The sequence below is a fragment of the Culex quinquefasciatus genome, chromosome 3, assembly GCF_015732765.1.
Source record: "Culex quinquefasciatus strain JHB chromosome 3, VPISU_Cqui_1.0_pri_paternal, whole genome shotgun sequence".
Lineage (NCBI taxonomy): Eukaryota > Metazoa > Arthropoda > Insecta > Diptera > Culicidae > Culex > Culex quinquefasciatus.
Window position 1 is genome coordinate 199,270,889 of NC_051863.1, and position 23,238 is coordinate 199,294,126.

General features: G+C 37.6%; 1 protein-coding gene across 1 annotated transcript in view; it reads left to right on the forward strand.

Moving 5' to 3' along the window:
• Positions 1-23,238, forward strand: part of LOC6049337 (neural cell adhesion molecule 2) — a 132,985-nt gene that overhangs the window by 80,062 nt on the left and 29,685 nt on the right. The window contains exon 2 of the mRNA XM_038261327.1: positions 18,154-18,308. Within this exon, the coding sequence (XP_038117255.1) occupies positions 18,154-18,308 (155 nt within the window). The remainder of the gene's footprint in view (positions 1-18,153; positions 18,309-23,238) is intronic.

A 23,238-nucleotide genomic window follows, 5' to 3' on the forward strand; every position in this document is an offset into this window, starting at 1 on the left:
ACTTCCTTGGGAACCCCAGCATCAATGTTGAATAATCCAGAAGCAATCCCATTCAGAAAAACCCTGAACGATCTCTCCGAAAGATAGTGCTGGATAATTTTGATAAGATACATTGGAAAACCGTATAAATACAGTTTATGTATCAAACCATCATGCCAAACATTGTCAAAAGCCTTCTCAACATCCAACAAAGCCATAGCAGTTGATTTAGACTCAAGCTTGTTCTGCTTGATGATTTTAGTTACTCTCGTAAGCTGATGAGCAGTATTATGTCCCTTTCGGAAGCCAAACTGCTCGTTCAAAATTATATTATTATCGTTGGTAAAATCCAAAAGCCTTGAATAGATGACCTTCTCAAAGAGTTTGGACAGACTACTCAAAAGACTAATGGGACGATAACTTGTTGGCGATGTTGGATCTTTTGAGGCTTCAAAATTGGTATGACTTTGCCCAGCTTCCAATTGGTGGGGAAGTAACCAAGTTGCAAACATTTATTGAAAATATTGGCTAGATGTTGAAAGAACTGATCACTCTGTTTTTTCAACACTAGATTAAAATGTTATCAAAGCCAGGAGCTTTCATATTTTTCATTTGTTTAACTGCAACTTTGACTTCCTCACCAGAAACATGGGAATCTGCAGGAAATTCAAAGGTAGAGTCATTGATTGTTGAAATACTATTGGCAACTGATGTTTCTTTACGGCTGGTCATGGAAGCGCCAAGATTATGTGAACTAACAAAATGAAGCCCAAGTGCATTTGCCTTTTCCTCGGATGTAATCAAAGGAGAATCCTCAACAATAAGAGGAGGAATAGGCTTTGGTTTGTTTTTAAGAACTTTTGAAAGTTTCCAAAATGGTTTTGAATAATTCCCAAGCTGGCTTACATGTTTTGAAAATTCTTGATTTCTGATATTGTCAAGTCGGTCTTGTATGATTTTGTTCAAATTGTTAACTGAAATCTTTTGTCATAGTCCCCAGTCCGTTGATATTGTCTCCTATAAACATTCCTAAGTCTAATCAAGTGTTTAGTATCTACGTCAATATCAGTTACCTTAAAATTAACAGGAACCTCCCGAACGTTGGCAGCCTCTGCTTGGTTGATAGCCTGCTGGATCACCTCCAGCGAACGATCAATATCAGCAGAAGTTTCCGGGTGTTGATCATAGTCGATGTTGCTGTCTACCACTTGCTGAAACTGCTGCCAGTCAACGTTGTGGTAATCTTTCCGGGTTGGTTGCCGCTGCGGAGTAACGGAAGCTCCAACCTCCACAACCACCGGATAGTGATCAGAACTCAACTCTTCAAACACCTCAGGATGAGCCACGTTCTCAGCCATATTGGTAATGAAGAAATCGATGATTGAGTGATTCCCAGACCGAGCCACCCTCGTTGGACGATCCGGACTCACAACGTTGTAGTATCCGTTTTGCAGATCGTTGTGCAGAATCACTCCGTTCCGATTCCTCCTGCTGTTGCCCCAAACTTCATGCTTCGCGTTGAGGTCACCAGCGATGATGTACTTTGCGCTCCGCCGTGTCAGCTTCTGGATATCGCCTTCAGTTTTGCTGCTGAACCATCTCTGGCATTCACCTGACGTGGGCAGTATGCAGCAATGAAGAGTACTGGGCCAACCGAAGTGGGAATTTCCACTCCAACGGCCTCGATGATGTCCAGCTTAAAGTGTGGCAGCCGGCGTGGCTTGAGATCACGATGAACAGCGACAAGCACACCTCCTCCTCCAGACGTGGTCCTGTCGAGCTGCGTCGCAATCTTGTAGTTTTGCAGATAAACTTTTTCACCGGGCTTCAGATGAGTTTCCGTGATGGCAGCTACGTCGATCTCCTTCTCGCGAAGAAAATCCACCAGCTCTAAGTTCTTCCTCCTAATGGAGCAAGCGTTCCAATTCAGCAGCTTGAGGGACCTACGATCCATACTGGATGACGAACGAGGTCAGCACTTCAATCTGCTGGGTCTTGGTTTTGCATCCACGCAGTGCAGCGGACATCTGTTTGAAAATATTGAGGAGTTCGGTTGAGGTGTAAAGATCATTACCATTTTCCTCAACTGCTGGTTCTTGGGTTGGTCTTGGCTCCTGGCTGAAGCCCGGTGGTGGCGGTCTCGGCTCCTGGCTGGAACCCGGCCGTGGATGATTCATCTCAGCTCTCTTCCTGGGATCCAACGGCAACGGTGCCAAGTTCGGGACCTGGCGTCGCGGTTGAAGAGGTGGAAAATTTTGCTCCACCAGGGCTGGAGGAGTTCTACGACGCTGAGGCTGATTCTTCGTCGATGCTTGCTGCCGAATTTTCACGAACTCAGCTCTCTTGGGGCACTTTCGGTCGGTTGACGAGTGCTCACCGTTGCAGTTGAGGCACTTCACCAGCGAATCTTGGATGCACTGGGATGTGATGTGCGCATCAGTACCACATTTGGCGCAACGACGCTTCAGGTGGCAGTTCTTACCTCCGTGCCCGAAGCCCAGGCAGTTGAAGCATTGTGTGACGTCACGATGCACTGGTCGGTATCGCTCCCACGACACGATAATGTTGAAAACCGCTCGAATTGCCTTCAGCTCAGGAAGCGTCGTCGATCCCTTAGCCAAATGCAGCAGGTAGAGCTGGTCACGGTACTTGATGTCTTTGTTGCGTCGGCTCATTTTGTGCACGGCCAACACATCCAGTTTCAAAACTTTTAGCTCGGCAGCTAATTCCTCCACTGGCATGTCGTACAGACCTCTGACGACGATTTTGTACGGCTTATCCATGACGACATCATGGGTAAAGTACTCCGCCTCGTTTTCGGTCAAGTAATCCTTGACCAGTTGATAGTGCTGCCTGGATTGCACCAGCACCTTAAATCCGTCCTGACACAGACGAATGTTGCCTTGGACTTTCCCAGACTTGATGAGTTCAACAAGCCCCGCACGAAAGTCGATCGTTGCTGCTGATTGCCTCACATAAAAAGGAGGCAGTTTCTCCTTTCGCTGTTTCACTTCATTCTCCTTTGCTTCCGCTACCTGGTCCTCGTCAGGCAGTCCAGCGAACTTGTTGTTCTTCAAAAGCTGCTCCTCGTGCGATGAAGAGTTCTCCTCCTCCTCATCCATCGGTACAGTACCGTCGCTCTTTTTCGTCTTTTTGCTGTTCGATGTCACTTCCAAAAGCACCTTCCTTTTGGAAATCCCCGGTTTTTGGCCATCAGTTGAGGCCTCAACCTTCCTTTGGAAATTCCCACTTTTTGCCTGCTTGAGCCGCAGGTAGGGCAATATTGCCGGCGTTTTGCGCCGGGACGCGACGAGTCATGTTGATTCAGACAACCTTCACCAACGAATGCTCGGATAACAATGGGTAAACGAGTTTGTTTTTCTTCTCGTTACTTTTTATAGTGAGGAGAATGTCGTGAAAAGTGAGAATGTGAGTTGCCGGCGGCAGGTAAATAAATTGGTTGCATTATTGAAGAGAAAAGTTTTAAGTGGTTCAAAGCCATGATATTTTTGCATTCTTAGCACTTTCTTGTAAATTATGCAGTCTGGTTGCGTGTTCTCGAATGTGATACTTTCTCTAGCAAACCAATCATCACAACGGGTCATTTCCTGGGAAAATAGCATAAAATTAACATTCCGCATCGGCATTTTTAATTCGCTGGGATTAAGTCAATCTTTTTTTCTTAGGTGGCGAAAAAAAGGGAAAAAAGGAAAATGAAAAATTGCATTGCTATTCATGCAATTTTGTATTTTATTATTTTTACCCTGTTTTCCGCATTTTCAATATTTCTTTAAGCTTTTAATTTTTACGTTTTTCCTAAATCGCAGATATTTAAATTAAATCTCATGACATATAAAAAAAAAAAAACATGTGGACATTGGAAACAACCAAATTTACACATTTTATGATGAACTGCACCGTTTTAATGTTAAAAGCATTTTAAGGTGAAATTATTTAATTATTTTATTCTACAAATATAATTTTGAAATAAATCATGTAGTCAAACATTTAAAAATTTAGAATAATTTTTTTCTGCCCTTTTTGGTAAGGCTATAATCCTGCTCTAAAAATGATCGTTTTTATGAAAAAACGTCGTAAGCCTACCTTCATGAATGCATATCGACTCAGAATCGAAAACTAAACAAATGTCAGTGTGTGTATATGTGTGTATGTGCGTGTGGATTTTCATGGTAGTAAAAAATCTTGCCAAGTTTTCTCAGCTTTGGCTGGTTTAAGTTTTGCTTGGGAGGATGCAATCGATCCGGTTTGGTGCCCCATAGATCAATATTGATTTGTTTTAAAGATCTGACAACCCTGTCTATGGCCACTTAAGTGATATTTATTTACTTTTTGAGGAAGGACCTAACATAAATGTATGTGAACTATGTCCAAATCCACTTTCCGACCCATCGTTGGTTGATCGATAGACCTTTCTGACGTGTCTTAAAGTATAAAGATCTGGCAACCCTGTTTCATGTAATGACCACTTAAGTGATATTTCTGTAATTTTGATTCCGGATCTCAAAAAATAGATGAAATTTGTGTCCAAATCCATCATATTGTTGGTAAAGAGTGAGGATGGTCTCAACCATATAGGTGGATTATGTTAGTTTTCTAAAGTATATAGTTTTAGAAAATCATAAATTAAAAAAAAGAATCTATAAAATTGAGAAAGTTTTTAAACATAAATTTTTAATTAAACATTGCTAAGATTGCAAAAAAGGGTATTTTTCTTGGAAAATAAATAATTTTATTTTTTTTTATATTATTGTCCTTCAGCTCAGACCAACAAATCATTCAATAAACTCAAACTTGCTAAATACGGGTACGCAAAAACGGGTGATAAAACGGATCTTTCGATGCCGTCAGTTTCTGCTTGTCAAAAGTATTTTCTGCATATTCAAGGTATTTAAGAAAATACATAAAATGGGGTAAATGAGGAAAAACGAGCCCTTGCCGTCGTTTGCAGTTTATGAGAACACCACCAATCTTTTTTTTCTACATAAAATAATATACGTTGAAACTGTAAGAAATAATGTAATTACAAGATATTTACGAAAAACACATTAAAAGGAGTTAAATGAGGCAAAATGGGCCCTTGCCGTCAATTGCCACCAATGAGAGCGTCACCAATCGATTTCTAGTGGTTTTTTACATAAAATAGTATACTTTCAAAGTGTAAAAACAACCGAAATTAAAGATATTGACGAAAAACACAACTGTACTGGGGTAACAGGGGCAAAATGGGCCCTTGTTGTCATTTGCCGCTATTGAGAGTGTCACCAATCGATTTCTCGTGATTTTTACATAAAATAAGATACTTTAGAAGTGCGGCAAACTACGGCAGTTGAAGATATTCGAGAAAAAACACCCTAAAAAGGCAAAATGGGGTAAAATGGACCAATTCCCGCTCAGTCAGTGATTTACACGACTTTTTATTTATTTTTTTTCTATCTTTTTTTAATCAGTGTTAAATATTTTTTAGCATTTTTTTAAGTGACACTAAAAGAACATATTTTCTGAATTTCTTTGATTTTTTTGGTCACGAATTTATATGGTTTTTAAGTCACATTGTCTACCAAATCGATCCAAATAGAAGTAAAGCTTAAGGGTGAAATGTGTAAAACTAACTTTATTCTTTAGAATTCTATTAGAATTTTAAATTTTATAAAACATGTTGGTTTTAAATCTAAAAAAAAAAATACATGACAAATTTGTATTCTTCGTTTTATTGTAATCTCACTTTTGATACCAAATAATAGTGAAATTGTTAAATATTGAAAAAAAAAAAATGTTTTTATTTAGTATGTTTCCAAAGATGAAAAAATACTTTCAATTAAAATAAATCACAATCTTAGATTTCTCATAATTTTTCTACATTTCAATGTTTAACCCCCACCCCCCCCAGCTAACTTAAATTAATTAATTCTCAATCCTAATTGCTTCCTCAAACTATGGTCTCTATCGACTTAGAGAAAGTAGACTGTTTCTGTTGAATGTAATATTACCATTACCAATGTTTGACATTATTCGAATTATAAATCATCGAATTATATTTCATTTTATAGATATTAAAGGGCAAATGAATGCATAAAACTTAACAAACAAATTGCAAGAAGGGCAAATGCCTAACATTTTTTTTTAATTACTGCAATAACCCTACCCCTTGCATTTTGTGACAACTTGATGATTCCGAAAATATGTCATAGCATTCACTTTTAAGTGAATGTTGCATCAATTTTGTTTTAATGTAGGTAGTTTTCCTTTCAATTCTTTCAAAAGCAATTTTACATAAAACGGCATTGTGGATGAAATAATTTGTGAATGTTTTAGTTTCTGAGCATTGATTTAAGAAAACTATTAAATCTGGAGCAACATTTGAAAGGGGGGGTACGACATTGCTCTTACGGCCTTGCATCTCATTTAAACGCGTGTAATGAAAGGCCGTAAGAGCAATGTCGTACCACCAAATGTTGCTCCAGAAATTAGACGACATTTCACGGAAATTTCAAAATTTCACTTATTTAACATTGTCGGAGAAATCGTGAAAATTCACTCACCCTAACGACAACCAACAAGTTTTAAATTGATTGGACTTTTATTCTATTTAAAATTAAAGTTTTTGATTCATATATTTTTATCGTTGTTTTTTTTCAGGCAGTTTTTGTAGGGGAAATAACTTTCGAGAATTTCTTTTTTTTAAGGAAAAGTTATACAATTTTCAAATACTTAAAACCTGCAGTTAACTTCGGCGTTCCGAGAAAAACGGCTTTAAATGTATGACCTTGAAAAAACAAAAAAAAAACGAGAACACGCAATGTAAACAATAGCAAACACGTTTTGTTTGGTTGACTGTTCTGTAAATCATTTCGAAGTTTTGTTGAATTTGTTTTTATCAGGGTGTGTCAAACACTATAAGCTATAATTTGTAATCAAAATTTGCTTAACGAGATCAAAGAGAGGTTCCATTTCAGATTCAAATCCAAACAAAAACAAGTGATTTACTATAATCAAAATCACGCTAATGATTGCGAGAAACACCCTCACGAATTGAGTCAATTCTTAGCCCTTCCAGAACATCCAAATCACTCCAGCATCTTCTCACAACGTCTCCCACTCTACCGCCACTGATTGGCTGGTAGGGAAAAAGAGGAAGCAAACCCCCACTCGTAATTGTGATCGCATTTTCATCCACTTTGCCTTCGACTCTTTCCCAGCGATTGGAATAATTCAATTTCATCACCCCGTTTAGTTTCACTCGCAGAGAATCGGATCGTCGTCCGGGGGTCGTTTAAGCCAATAAGATCGATTGAGTTCGACGGCAGCAGCAGCCCAGTACCAGATGGGCAAATACTTCAGACCAACGACGTGTGAGAAATTCAATTCTACCCAGCTGAACATTCCGACCTCCAAGGGGAGGTGGAGAGGGGATCGACCAAGAAGTGACAGGCCAGGTCTGGGCCCGGTCCCACACAGGGAGGGGCCCAACTATAGGAAAATGTGAAACGGGCAATCAGTTGTTCAAATAGAGATAACGTTCCGTCGTACTTGGAACCGGTTTGCTTCCGGATCCGAGAACCGAGCGAGGACTCAACGGTTGTTTGAGAGCAAACCAAACTAGGTCAATGAGCATTACTAGGACAGCGCCGACGACGACGATGACGTTGGGGTAGTGACTGTGTCGCTCTGTATCGAGGAAAACCAATCGATAGAAGGACCATGTTTGCCTTTTCAGTTAGATTTGCCCGCATGAACCCTTCTCTCGTGGTGGTGTCAACGAGGGGCCCCGGGAATGTGTGTGGGAAGGATATTAAATTAATGGGTCGGTTTGGGAATGGCGTTTCAATCTCATTATGGAATTTCGAGAATTTGAGAGCAATCGTTTTATGTGTCGCGTTGATGGTTTTATACAATTCCTTTCATATTATGTATTAACTTACTACAACCTAATTCAATCTATTTTGATGATTTTCCATGAAATAATATATTGCCTGTTTGTCCGCAATTTCTCTTGAAATTTGTTTTGTAGAAGAAACCTGAACCATTTTGTTCCCTCTTCTGGGTACATTACATTCACCTTCTGGGAAGGATGCCATTAATCTAAATGGGAGTCATGCGTAACGCTTACCTTTCTAACATTTGAGTAAAATAAACCTAGCTAGAACCACAACTGGGGATGTGTTTTTTTCCAAATTCAGAATAATAGAAAAAATACCCAAATCCCAACTAGGAGCTGCACTCTTCGTTACCGCACAGCCAGCCACCCAAAATGCCATAAATAATATGAAGGTCTAGAAAGTCATAAATAACGGTCTGATCGGCCAAACAGAATGGTACACACATAAACAGATCGTTTTGCATGGCTATGAAATCTTCAAGAACCGCTCATAAATCTCCTTCGAACCCAAGCGCCGAAAAAACGCTTTTCGGCACACCCAATTTATCGTCGTCTAAATTCTGTTCGAAAAAGTCGGTGAATTTTTTATCTCCTGCCGTGCATCGTAGCCTCGGTTCGCTAAACTTTGCGCCGACGATTTTCTCCGTGATTTGCTCATCACTCGACCCTTAGAAAAAAAAATCCAATCATTGGCGGAGAACAGTTTTTTTTTCAGTGTTCCTCCGCAGTGTCATCATCTCGTTAATTTTAGTCTTATCTCACTGTCACTTTTCAAATTACCGGGTACGTCTCGTGTTACCACTCCCTCCCTTCTACAGGAGAGCAAAAAATTATTTACTTTGACAGCATCAAATTTATTACGGAACCATCTCCATAACGATTCTAGAGTAAGGGTATTTTTGGTGGTTTTTGACCTAATGTTTTCTCTTGGATATACATTTTCAAACGCTAACCTTAATTTTAGATCACTCAACAAAAGCAAAAACTTTTTTCATCGTCATTCTACCTCTCACTTTTAAGGAAAAGTACTCCATTCCATCTCTTCTTGGCACTCGGTCGCTTGAGCGCAGAGAAAGTCATTGAAAAGTGTAACTGAGTGACATTAATTGACTTTTCATTTTGGCTGCATGAATTCGCAACGCATATTTATTAAGGGTGAACAGTTTGAGAAAAACATAAAAATATGGAATAAGGGCAGGGAGGGAGACTTAACCCTCAAATGTTTAAAAATGGCATTTGAAAATGTTACGAGTAATTCGGAAGAAATATTGAGTTAAACGATTTTTAGTTCACAATTGATTGATCATTGATCTCTGTATTGATCTCTGTTTAAACAATAATTAGTTTTTTTTTTGGTTCTTTTCTTTTGTATCTTTTTGGGCCAATTTGTCTCTATTTTTGGCCTACTAAGCTAAGCGTATTTTTAAGTATTGGTAGCCTAGCTTTTATTACATGAATAAGTTGGTTTTTTAGTGGTTATGCTCGTACTTAATCACATATTTGATAAAAAAATACCTTGTAACGCTACATAAGTCCAAAAAACTTAAACTTTTGTTGTCCCTATTTTGCGACTTTTTGTAGCATTTGTGTAATATTTTCCATCTCTTCAATAGAGCATTTCTCTATGATTCTATGACCAGGCAAGCTATTTTGTGTCATTGAATTACCATTAGGGGGCTTCCATAAACCACGTGGTCACTTAAGAGAGGGAGGGGGTGTTTGAAATTAAAAAAGTGTCCAGGTGGTTTATGGATGGTCCTACGCAAGGCTCATTGCAAATTTTATACGTAAATATTAATAAAAAAAAATACACCGAAGCATGTTTTAATAAATAGAAGCTTTGCTTAATTTTTTAGAATCGTTTTTTTATAAAAATAATCAAATTTTCAATCAGATAGTATTTCACAGAAATGTTGATAAAGTGTTCCGTTTTCGAGATAAAGTCACTTAATGTTTGATCTTTACTTCATGAGTAAAAAATTGAAAATATATTTTCAAATAGTTCAGAATATCTTCTATGAAATCGTCGAACATTGAACATACAGCGGATAAAACAAAAAGAGAAACTTAAGAATTCAAGCTTTTCAAGTTTAACCCATTTTGACCAACTCAAAAAAAAAACATTTAATAAACCAATTTTGTAGAGCAATGCTCAATTTTTTTTTAGTTTTGAGGTCATTCAACGCCAGCTAACACATCAGTTGCCCCAACGCCTCTACGCATTGCGTGAAAATTTGTCCTAAGGGGTAACTGAAATCCGTTTTTTGATATCTCTTGACGGAGGGGCGGTACGACCCCTTCAATTTTTGATCATGCGAAAAATGGTCTTTTTGAATCTATATTAACCCGGAAGGGTTTTTTTGTTCATTGAGAACAACAAATTTAATGTTTTTTTCTAACATTGCTGGGTTATTTTTTAGAGTGTAACAATGTTCTACAAAATTGTAGAGCAGATAATTACAAAAAAATGATATGTATACATAATGAGTCGCCACGTTATCGCGATTTTACGAAAAAAAAGTTTTGATTCGTGATCAGGGACAAAAGTTACCCCTTAGGACAAAGTTTCACGCAAGTCGAAGAGGAGTCGGGGCAACTTTTCCCTATTTTGCGTAACTTGATATAAAAATGCTTATTGTTTAAGTTGTTTCAGCTTAGATATTATGTTTTTTATTTACAAACAAAAAACATATTGTTACGAAATAAGAATTGAAACTCAATTTGTAATTCGGAAAAGGAAACTTGAAAATAAGTTGAACAAAACATGTTAATTAACCAATGTCAGCTTCAGCTCATTTTTTTATTTTGGACGAATACACTTTTCTCGAAATGTTCGCAGACTTCCTATCTACAAGTCCAGTAAAGCACCCAAGCACTATGCCACCGGAATGGACTGTTAATTAAGTTTCAACCACCACTCTTTTCAAAAAGTACGATGCAAAAAGAAACCTCAAAACACTTACCTACCCCACGCAGCCCTCCCTGCGCCGGATGACCCCAAACGCTGTAGATTCTGCATTTTAGCGAACCTTTGCAGAAGAAGTCTTCTTGCTCCGTTTTTTTTTTCATACCCAATTTACTCAAACCATTCCACCCAGCTGCACTCTGTAATTAAATTGCCCACCGTTCTATGTATAGAAAGAACTAACCTTGCCTTTTCACCCGACGACCCTCGCGGAGTATCTTTTCATTTTGCACCGACTGCAGGCTAAAACGGCCTGAATTTGCGAAAAACCAACCCCGCATGCAACGTCCACCCAATCCGCCTCTTCGTTTTCAGGTAAAGAACAGTCCATTAAGAGTTCCTCCGGTAATGAAGGATTCCCACGCGCGCGGCCGGTCCCGTGAACGACGCAACCGAGTCAATGAATTCCGCTCATTAAAAGCAAAGTTTGGGGCGCTCCACGATGAAGAGCTCGGTGCCCCCCGAAACGACTCCCAAATCTATAATTTAGAGTGTTTTATGGGCTTGTTCCCGCCGACTTCCGGCCGCGGCGCAGATTGCAGCAGAAACAGGGGAGGCGGGGACTTGAGCGGGCAGCAGGTGGCACGTGGCTTTGGGAAAGGTCATAAAAATGCTGCTCCGCGAAACGAGGGGGCTCTTCTTCCTTTTCGGGTGAAGCTCAGTCGACGGTAGTTGAACCAGAAATGAACCATGCGTCTCCATCGAATCGTTATTCTTCGAGATTTTCCAAGCAGACGCTTGGTAAACCTCGAAAAGCCATCTCCCACAACATTCTACTCACAACTTCCTGCTACATGTTCCGGTCGATTCCTTTTTCTGGTGAGGAAAACGACGTCGGTTGTAGGCGTTGCTCAATTTTCCGGTAATAACACACATGTTCTGGTGGAGGTGGGTGTGCTTCGAACGAACGAACCAACGAGACTAGGTCAGGACGGGGCAGGACGCAGAGAAGTAAATGGAAACAATCGGGGATAAATTATCCTTGAAGCAGTCACCGGTATGCAGTTGAAAAAGTTTCCTCTCAGGCACGAGCTCGGCACGGCACAATGACTGGCTATGAATTGCCAGCCCAGAAATAGCTCGTACCGAGCGCAATACATTGTGCTCCACCTTCCATTGGCACAGAAAAAAACCAGGCAAACCTGAATGGACTGGTGGCGGGTAATAAAAATGAAATAAGTTGCCATAAAAGGTGACATTCTCAAGTATCAATCATAAAGCCAGGTAAGTAGGAAAGCCAGAGGAAAGCAAAAAACACACACACCTGGGGGCAAAAAGGTGAAAAGCTCTCCACAGTCAGAACTACGCTGCGAGCCTGTCGTGTAATCGCTCTTGTACACACGTCGTGACTTGAGGCACCTCCGAACCTCACCCCCCTGTCACTTGAGCTGGCCGCCGAGGTTTGTGTGGATTTGAGCGATCGTGACAGGTTGAATGAATTGCGTGAAAAATATAAATGGATCCATTATACGATTGACGAACGGGGTGTCGGGGTATTAGCCTTTGCGTGGGCGGCCAGCTAAATGGGGATTGAACTTGAATTTGAGTTGAGGGCGTTGGGGTGAGGGAATTGTGTTTGAAGATATTTCGTTGAATGTCTGAAGAATTGTGAGAATTTTATTAGCTCTGTGAGAGAATATTTCCATTCAGTAAGCTTTTCCCGGCAAACTTCGTCCTGCCCTTTTCTGATTTGTTGTTTGAAAAATGAAGAACTTCGCACAACAAATATCTGTTGATCAAGTTCTTTGTGTTTATTATTCAGGTATTGTCACTATGACTTGGTCTATCTTTTATATAACATACCTCATAGCTCTTACCTCAAAATTTCTTTATTTCACTCAGCTCTCTTTTTATCTAAGATCATTTTTGTTGTCTTTTTAAATGGATTTTCTTATTTTTTTCTCTGTATTGTTTTGTCATTGATTTCTTTTTTTTGTAAAAAAATCTAATCTTTTTTCTGATTTTTCCTTCTCTTTTAAGATTCTTATCCCTATAGTTCGTTGTCATTTGTTTGGTTTTTTTCCATTTCCATTTTTATTCTTTTTCTTCTTCTCTTTTTATAGTGAATCTGTGATTTGTTTTATTATTCTTTTTTTCAATATCTGTATCCTGTTTATTTTTTTTACATATAAGTTTTATTTTCATTTGAACCGTTTCCCATACAAATGACTGGTGATCCGGATTTGGTTCCAGAGTGGCCAAAGTGTCAATTTGTTAGCGTATGAATCTTCCTTGGGCTTATACGAACCCAACGCAACAAAATGCACCTCAATCCGACGCTCCGTATTGAACTGATTCGCGTTCGAACAAAACCATCGATTTTTTTATATCTATAGATATAGAGAAGAACAAAGATTGATTTTTTATATATTTTCAGCTCAAAATTGTGAAGTAATTAAAGTTCAATTTCCTCAACACACCAATATATCAGAAAAATCAATGATAAAATGTATTAAAACAAAATATGTATTCAAATATTCTTTACAAAAAAGCTTTTTGTGTTGTTGTGGACCTTAATTTAAATATTTAACAAAATATTTAAAAATATATTTTATAAAAGTGGAAAAATATATTTTGAATTTTCAATGAATTACTCTTAGAATTCTATTAAAGTTTTTTAAAAAATATACATATATTTTTGCTCCATGATTCGTTTTACTCATTTAAGACATTTTTTAATATTTTGAAAAAACATTTGCAGTGATTTTAATTTTCAGTTTGAATAATTCACTTTTTAATGCTTTTATTTTTGCCGAAAATTTATTACTGTAAAAAGTTGTTCTGAACAAATCCATTATTTTTGCAAGTTCCTCAAAAAAGGAAAACTTCAATTCGAATTAAACTAAGCAAAAAATGTATGAATTTTTTATTTCGTGTATTTTTGTACATTTTTACGCAACACTTTATTTTTCATATTTATTAAAACATTTTTACGAAATGGATGATTTTGTTATCTTGCTCAGTTTATCAGTTTGATAGAGAAATAAAACAAATTAAATGCAAACATAAAGAATCATTGAATTTCAAATAAAATTATTGAAAAAGTACAAAGGCACAATCCAAGCAATACGTTTAAAAACGTGCAAAAACAATTAAGTGTTACTTATTTTTTTATGTTTTAATTTGCAAAAAAATGATGTGAATCTTATTTCTTTTAATTTTGACACTAAGGCCGTTGCAAATATTTTTCAAAGTTTATGTCGCCCCCCCCTCCCCCCCGTTAAAAAAATCAGGGGGCAAAAAATATTAAAATTTCAATGGAAATAGAAGTCGGATCTACTGAGGAGCAATTCCAGCCCAAAACAGGAATTTTTCAGGTACTTTTTTCTCGACCCTCTCCGATTTCAATGAAACTTTGTAGACATGTTATACTAGGCCTTTAAAAGCCATTTTTGTGTATATGGAGCCAGTTACACTCGATAATGACATTTGAGAAGGGCGTAAGTGTTTTAAATATTTTTGTGTTTCGTAATTTCAATATTGCTGTATCTCGAAGCCGTTGCGTCGTATCAAAAAGTGGTCAAAGACAAACTTGTAGGAAATTTGACGGGCTTTCCAAAAAAATACACTGAAAGAAAAAAACACTCCACTTTTATGAGATTTTTTATTTTTTAAATTTAAAAGTCAAATTTGCAGGTGAGCCCACGATTTCTTTTCGTTCAAAATTTTTTGTCAAAATAGCCTAAGATGTTACAAAAAGACTCACGACACGTTTTTGCACGTTTTTAAACGTATTGCTTGGATTGTACCTAAAAAAACACAAAAATCATTTACTCAAACTGTTTTTTTTTTCAAAAGTGCACTAAACGACAAAATTTTCATAAACCGAACACAAGAGTCGATTCTCCAGACAATTTTACATAAAAGTCTCCATATTGACCATTGTCCTAAGTCCAATCCTTGTGAAGTTACAGCGATTTTAAAAATAAAAATGTGAAAAAATAGGGTTTTTGATGGTTTTTGGCAATTTCTATATGACAGACTTGATTTTTCAGTCTCGAAAATATTTTTACCGGAAAGCCCATACATCCAATTGAAATGGAGTCAAAGACAAACTTATAGGAAATTGGACGAGCTTTCCGGTAAAAAAATTTTCGAGACTGAAAAATCAAGTCTGTCATACATAAATTACCAAAAACCATCAAAAACCCTATTTGTTCCACATTTTTATTTTTAAAACCGCTGTAACTTCACAAGGATTGGACTTAGGACAATGGTCGATATCGAGACTTTTATGTAAAATTGTCTGGAAAATCAACTCTCGTGTTCGGGTTTTGAAAATTTTGACGTTTAGAGAACTTTTGAAAAAAAAAACAGTTTCAGTAAATGATTTTTGTATTTTTTTAGGTGAGTTACTCCATCCTGCATTTTCCGTGAGACTTTTTGTAACATCTTAGGCTATTTTCACAAAAAATTTGAACGAAAAAAAATCGTGGGCTCACCTTCAAATTTTACTTTTAAACTTAAAAATTAAAAAAATCTCATAAAAGTGGAGTGTTTTTTTCTTTCAGTGTATTTTTTTTGGAAAGCTCGTCAAATTTCCTACAAGTTTGTCTTTGACCACTTTTAGATACGATGGAACGGCTTCGAGATACAGCAATATTTAAATTACGAAACACAAAAATATTTAAAACACTTACGCCCTTCTCAAATGTCATTATCGAGTGTAACTGGCTCCATATACACAAAAATGGCTTTTTTAGGCCTAGGATAACATGTCTACAAAGTTTCATTGAAGGTTGGGTACAACCGATTCCTTATTTGACATGGAATTGCTCTGAGAACAATCTTCAATGCTTTTTTCTGCATTGATATGATGTTTAACATGTTTGGACTCGTTTGAAAATATTTTGAACATTTATGAAATTACAATGTTCAGCACCGCAAAAACTTTTTTTCCTCGCAAAAATAAAATTTTCGTCGGTGTTTAGAAATTTTGGAAATCAATGATTGCAAAACAACTGGATAAATTGATTCATTGATGTTTCGCAATTTTTGTTTTTGATGGTAGCATTTTATGATAATTTTGGATACGAAATTTCGAAAACCAAGCTTGAGTTTAGGATTTTTTTGTCCCCTTTATCTCGACCTCAACCAGAGCCGAGGGACAATAGCTTTTATTAAAATGTATACCAGTCAAATTAGGCAGGAAGTATTTCAAAAGATAGGCAATTCTACTACACAAAAATTCTTTAAATTTGAGAAAAAAAATTGTTTGTTGTTTGTTCTGTGGTTCCAAAATTTAAAACTTGCAAAAAATAAGCTAAATATGCCCTATTGTAAAACTCTTTAAGATACCTCAAAGTTACAAACACGTAATTTTAAAGTGAAAATTTTGCTCTGAATCAGGGTTGTTAAAATATCAAAATATCAGCTCTCAGCAACTACAATTATCTCGCCTGAATATTCATGCCTCAAATACAACTGCTCTTCTCTCTTCATTGAAACTCTCAGCGCCGAACATAGCCGAACACGTTTTCGTGTTTACCCACTCGCGATTGACATTTTCCTTTTCTCTCTCATTCTCGCTTCCACGAACATCCTACCGCAACAGCGTTTAACCACAAAAGCCGCCACAAAACCAATTTTACAAACGCAGTTTGAAGGGGCGTCATGCGTGGTCGGCTCCTAATCGCCATCTCGCGTTCTCTCATTGCAGTTTTCGGAGAGATTGAGAGACTCAGCGGTGAGAGCGCTTAGTCGAGGAAAAGAGAAGGAGTGATAGAGAGAGAATGGCATCGCTGGGAATCACGAGACACAAGAAGAGATCTCACAAGCTATAGTGACGGCTGCTATACTCTCGGATATTTTTGGTGCAGAGATAATCTATTGATAGCTTTTCTATCACTCTTTTGCAACACTGCTCTGAATGAAAAATTACTCTTTTGGGTTATTTCAGATTCTAAAAGAACATCAAATTTTCCATAAAATGACATGTTACACGATTATTGACAGTTGAGGAACTGGAAATGGCAGCGATTTTAAAAACAATCTATTTTTGCGCATGTTTAAAAAAAGAAGGAGTCGTACCGCCCCTCCGTCACGAAATATAAAAAAAAAATGGATTCGTGATCAGGGACAAAACTTTCACGCAAATCGAAAAGGGGTCAGGCCTCAATCAGTAGTAGTAAATACATTCACACCAATTAGTTGATCGTGTTTCCGTCAGTTGAACCATTTGCTCCACCATTCAGTCCCTTCTTCCCAAAAAGGGAGATGGGCAACCAGCCACTACTATCATCACCAGCAACCATCCAGCCATCCAGCAATGGACTCCGGACCAGATTCATTCGCCACAGAACAAGTGTTTCGACACGCCACCACCGCACGGATGATCCATTATCCCAAACTGATGCTTTCACACCAACCACCAGCGCCCGCGTTGATAACGCCCACGACTCTAGTTGGTCTTCGTACGTTTGTTGCCGGTTCCGGTTGTGCGTAGAGAGAAGATTCCAGAGTGCGGGTCAGGGTGGGTTGAGTCCGGTTGATTTCGGCAAGCTTTTCAGAAGCCAAGGACCACCCCATCGTGCACTAGAGTGTACTCGCTCCTAATGACATGGAAATTTTGTGTTCCGAGGAAAAGTTATAACAAATGTTAATACAATCATGATGGTAATGATTATGGTGATGTGGAGGGATGACGAGGCGGCTTTTCTTCGCCTTTCGCTCCGTTGTCTTTTGTGGTGGGGAAAATTTTCGTGGAAAACAGGGCACTTTCATCCTCAAAGTGGCAGCAGCACCGGGACGAGGGGGCCTCAAGTTAGTTCCAGCGAAAATCTTGTCATTCTACGCGTTTACTTTGCTAATTATGCTTGTTGTTGATGTTGATGTTGTTGTTCGTGACTGGTACAAAAGTCGAGTTCATCACGAAAAGACAAGGGTGACAAAATTAATGACAAATGAAGCGGTTTTTTCTTGTCTGTCGCATCTTTTGTGTCTGTGGCCACGAAATTTGCATCACAATTTCCATAACTCAATCCCAGTTACGGGCCACCACTAAAAAGCGAGTGGAACCGGAAAAACTCATTCACTAACACAGAACGAGAACGGAGAATGGAGAGTGAATGACAGGACAGTGTAATAAAAGTTAGCACTTTTCGACGCGCTGGTTTTTCGCACTAAAACCACCCCCACCAGGGAGTAGTAATAAGGGAGGGTTGTAATTTATGCCATTAGAGGCAGGTCTTTGCAAAGGTCATGGAACGGCAGGGGTGTTGGGGAACTGGTACTTACACACTACAGTGTCATTAATCTTGCGGTTTGTTAATAAAAGTCTCATTCTGTTTTCTCCCACCACCTTTGCCCACAGAGTCAAACGAGGCCAAATCATCGCACCGAAACGCACTGAGCTCGTCGCACCACCACGAGAGTCAATTCATCACCAAGAACAACAGTAGGGTAGTTAGTCAACGGGGGGGCCTCGCGGTGCTTCCCTGCAGCGTCACCATGTCCACACCAGCCACTGTAAGTAAGTATTTAGTTAGTTGGCGTGCGAGCGGCTGTCCCTCAGATGCATTTGTTGGCCCCAGAAAATAATGATAAGTTCTATTTTTGTTTGGTGTTTTTTTTTTTTCATTTTCCAAAAAATCAAGAGTTGCAATTCCTTTGGTTAGAGTCCTCAAAAAGACTGAATTGCTTAATATTTTTTAATTGTCCGCTCTGATACTCTAAAAAAAATTTTTTTTCAACACTGCTGACCGATTTGTCTGCTTATTTCTATAAACGATCCGATGACGCATTTTTTATTCTTTGGTCATTGACCTCTACAAAGTTTCAGGCAAATAGAAATACAAAAAATATTCTATGAATTTTATCAGTAAAAAAATCGTATTTCTAATTGCCTGGAATCCTTTGGAGGTTCTTTCAACTATGATTTGTACTGTAGTTCATTATGACGTATTTGGATATACTATAAACACATTTGGTAAGAGAAGGAAAAAATTAAAAATCCTCCGAGAGTACAAAAAGTATAAATCCGCAAAAATCACAAATTTTGAAAAAAAAATGTTGAAATATGAAAGGTTGAAAATGTTTACTAAAAAATTTGTCAAGTGTGAACCTGATGAAAATTCACCAAGAACTGTTGAAAATTTACCAGTTTCTGATGATTTTTGATTTTTTGAAACAAAATCTGACTCTATTCCTTGATAAATATGTCCAGCATTTTTTACTGTGTAGACATACAACAATATAAACATGAAAAAAATCAAACAAATACGTAATGCCCAATTAAAAATAAAATATTTGTAATTGAATTATGGTGAAACAGGAAGCCTATCACGACTTTATTTTTTACAGTTTCAAACCACAAATAACACTAGTAATGTGTGATGCAGGCTTTAAATTGAACGACAGCAAGCAATCTGTCGTTTACAAAAATCGATTAATGTTGACTGGGACTTTTGTATGAACTAAAGTCCCAAACAGGACACTATTAGGATTGCAACATTATACATTATGCAACATCAATAAATTTCAGAATTTTCAGAAACTTCAAGAAATCTAAGTAGTTGAGTAGATCTAAGAAATTCAATGGATTCAAGAAATTTGCGACAGAAAAAGAAATCAAAATTTAAGATATTCAAATAAGATGATAAACAAATTTGAAACATAAAAAATAGTGTAGAATAAAGGATATTAAGATAATAAAAAAAAATACAAAAAATACAGAAAATTATGAAGCTTAAAAAATTTAAGCAATAAAATAAATTCATGAATTTCAATAAAATTGGAAAAATTAAGAAATATTCACAAAAAAATTAAAGAAAAATAGAAATTCAAGTAATTCGAGTATTAAAAGAATTCCAAAAATTCGAATATGTTCCTAAATTCAAGACACAAAATAAAGGATTAAAGAAATTAAAAACATAAGAAATTAAAAATAAAACAATAATTTCGAAAATTAAATCAAAGTTATTTTAAAATTAAAGAAAGTACAGAAATTTTAAGGTTTAAAAAATTAAGGAAGAACATAAATTAAAGAAATTCGTAAAATTTAAGAAATTTAGGAAATTCAAGAAAACACAGATATCACAGAAGTTTAAAAAGCCTGTTAAATTCAAAAATTGAAGGAATTATAGAATCTTCAAAAAGTTCAAGAACGTTCAGAAATTCATGAAAGTCGAGAATTTTGTGAATTTCATAAAATGTGCAAATTTTCTGAAATTCGAGAATTCACAGTAAAAATAGAAACTAAATAAAAGTAAATACAAATAAAAAACCTTACTTAATCCACCTTAAGGTGGTTGGTGCCTTCCTCTTATTTATAAAGATTCCAACCCCCCTAAAGTGTCCAGATGTTTATGGATCTCCCTTAACGTTCGCAGCACCTAAGAGGTCCTAATAAAAATAACAGACTACCTACAGACTTTTTGTCAAGAATATACAGACACGGCCTTTGGGAAAATGGCATCCCTCTACACGGCTTTTTCGTGGCGATCAGACCCGACCAGTTGAGGTTATGTGAATTTAGACCATTTTTAAACTGCTTGTAATTTAAGATAGGTAAGTCAGATCTTGAAAATTCTTACTCCACCTAAAAGGTCTTCTCATATGCTTTCTAAAAATATATAACATGTGAGGGTTTCATGAAAAAAACCACCCTTTTTACCATAATTTTAATTTAATATGAAACAGTTGAAACTGTGACGAGATATTCCAGTGACATTGATTTGGTACACATGTCTACATACAGCCAAACACACAGACGTTTGCTCAGCTGGTGATTCTGAGTCGATATGTACTCATGAAGGTAGGTCTAGGAGGTCTATTTAAAAAGTTCATTTTTCGAGTGATTTTATAGCCTTTCCTCAGTAAGGTGAGGAAGGCAAAGCACATGATTTTTTTTAATTGGAATTAAATAAATTTGGGAAACTAAAGCATTTCAAGTAACTCAGAAATATTAAAAGAAACAAATCAAGAAATAAAGAAAAAAATACAGAAACTAAGAAATTTTTGAAATTACAGAAATTAAAATAAATGATTTAAAAACTACGATTATTCAAGAAATATTCGAAAAATTAGTAATTTTAAGAATTTTTATAATTATGGATTGCAAAAACCTAAAATTAATATACTACATAGTTCATAAAAAGTCGCGGAAACGCGTGGTTAAGTAATTATTTCGAATGAAAATATGAAAGTGCTTTAAAAAACTCCAGTTGAGTCAAGTGTTCACCTTTACTTAATGCCATTTGGGTTCTGAAGCCCTGTGTCAATTTTTATATATGTACAACGATTGAAAACACGATTAAAAACCATTTCTGACCACATTTTTTCATTTTAATGCAAAAAAAATAAATAAAAAAATGACAAGACAACATTTTTTCGATGGATCAACTATGGTTTCCTTGGAACGAGCTGTCAAAAAGGACTTTTTCTGACAAAAAGAACTGCGAAGTATTTTTTAAATAGATTCAAAATTTCATTTTATGTCATTTGCGGTCGAACAAAGGGTCATTGTACTCAGAAAAATAAGCTTTATCGTTGTGAACAACAATATCAGAAATTTAAGCTTCATTTTAGGACCCAATTGTTTTTTTTTCTTTTGTTCAACTTTTTTAAAATACATTTTCCAATGTTGAACTTAAAACTGATCTTTGTTTGAATTTTTTTAAAGCTTTTTTTGCACTCCATAGACAACATCTAAGAAAGCTCAACAAGTTTCTCTCGCACCAGCCAAGCGTACCGTCCTGTAAAACATCAAATTTACCTCGTTAGTCCTCATAAAAAAAAATCCCGTTGCTTCATCAGCACTGCAACGCCGGAAATCTGGGCGGAACAAAAAATAAAATAAAGATAAATTTAAAGACATAAACTTTTATTGCCAACCCCTCTCAGGCCAAATCCGCTTATCTGGACTCAAAGAGGAAACTTCATTTATTACCTCCCGGGGCACCCTCTTAGCTTGTCCCCCCCCTTCCAAGTCCACCCTTTAGTCATTCGAAGCGGTTGGCTGAAAAAGGGGATCTTTCTTCTGCTGTTGCTGCTGCTGCTGTTGCAGGTAGGAAACGCCAAGACGTGGCAGACTTCTTTGTGCTGGCCTTCAACCGGACTGGTCCAACTGGTACTTGATTTTATGACGCCTGTCGGTGAGGAGTGGATATTTTATCTCGCCAGATTTGGATCCCGGGCAGTCTCGCTAATATGCGTTGCCGGAGATGGGATTTTTGTTCGAGCCTGGAGCTTAACCGAGCGAATCGTCCTCCTCCGGAGTGCGGGGGTTCCCTTTCGTTAATCAGACCGACGCCATCTGTCTTGGACACGCGAGCGAACGGGGATGGTCCCTTTTTAAGGTTGAATGATTTCTGGAAAAGTTTTAACCTTTGTTTGAGCTTTGGTTGGAGTTTAGGGCTTGAAGTGGTCCAGTTCGCCATGGGCAATTATACGAGAGCGGTCAATTCCTCTGAAACTTGGAGAGAAGTTCTGCCATCGAATGTGTTGTCGGTCCTGCCAAATTTGCAGTCGAAATAAACGTGGCATTTAAGTAAATTTGGAATATTTTGCTGTACAAAGAGGTGACTCAAACCAACTGATAAAGCATAACTAATAGCCTGATTCTACAAAAGAAGCAAATGCTGAATAAACGCAGTAAATTTTCCGCTCTGAAGCTTTCAGTTCAGCTTCGAGACGACCAATTGAGTTACTTTTCACCGACAATCCAATTTGTTTGCTGATCCACGTCATCATCATTATTCTACAGCAGCAGCAGCAGCAGCAGCAGCTTCCAGCGAATAAGATGGATCGAGTTTTCTTCGCACCGAGACAAGCATCCAAACAGGCACAAATTACCAACACCACTTGGAGCATATTTTTTATCCTCTCCTCAGTTCGAAGCTCAACCATCTCTCAGCCCGGGCTCAAAGGATCATCAATTTTCGATCACGCGGAACAGGGCCGGAGCTGGCAATCTGTCCGTCTCGATCCCATTTTCTCTGTCAGACCAGAAAACAAATCAATCATTAAAGCATGTGCTTCCCTTCCGGTTTCCGCGCCAATTGTTTTCCCTCCTCCCAGCCCACGGAGAAGTGTTCAAGAGTGACAAAATGGCAAAAACAAACAATCTCCGGTCCCTGCCACCGGAACCGGGTCCCATCAGCAGCTGTTGCCGGTGTTGTTCTTTTTCGGTTCGGTTCGGTTCCACGAGTTGCCTTTAAAAAGCTCCCATCCGGAGGTGGTCCCGGTCTGTCCCTGTCCGGACCTTTTGCTTCAAGTGGCTTCACGTTTCCATTCCACGCAAATTAGCCAAATTGAAGCGTGGAAAGCGAAAGGAAAATAATTTTCATGAAAGCTTCCTGAGTGGGAGATTGTAACAGGATGTATTTTATAAATAGTTATTCTACGTGTGATTTAAAATTTTAAATGTCAGTCAAGCGGAATTGCAAATTTCCCTAAA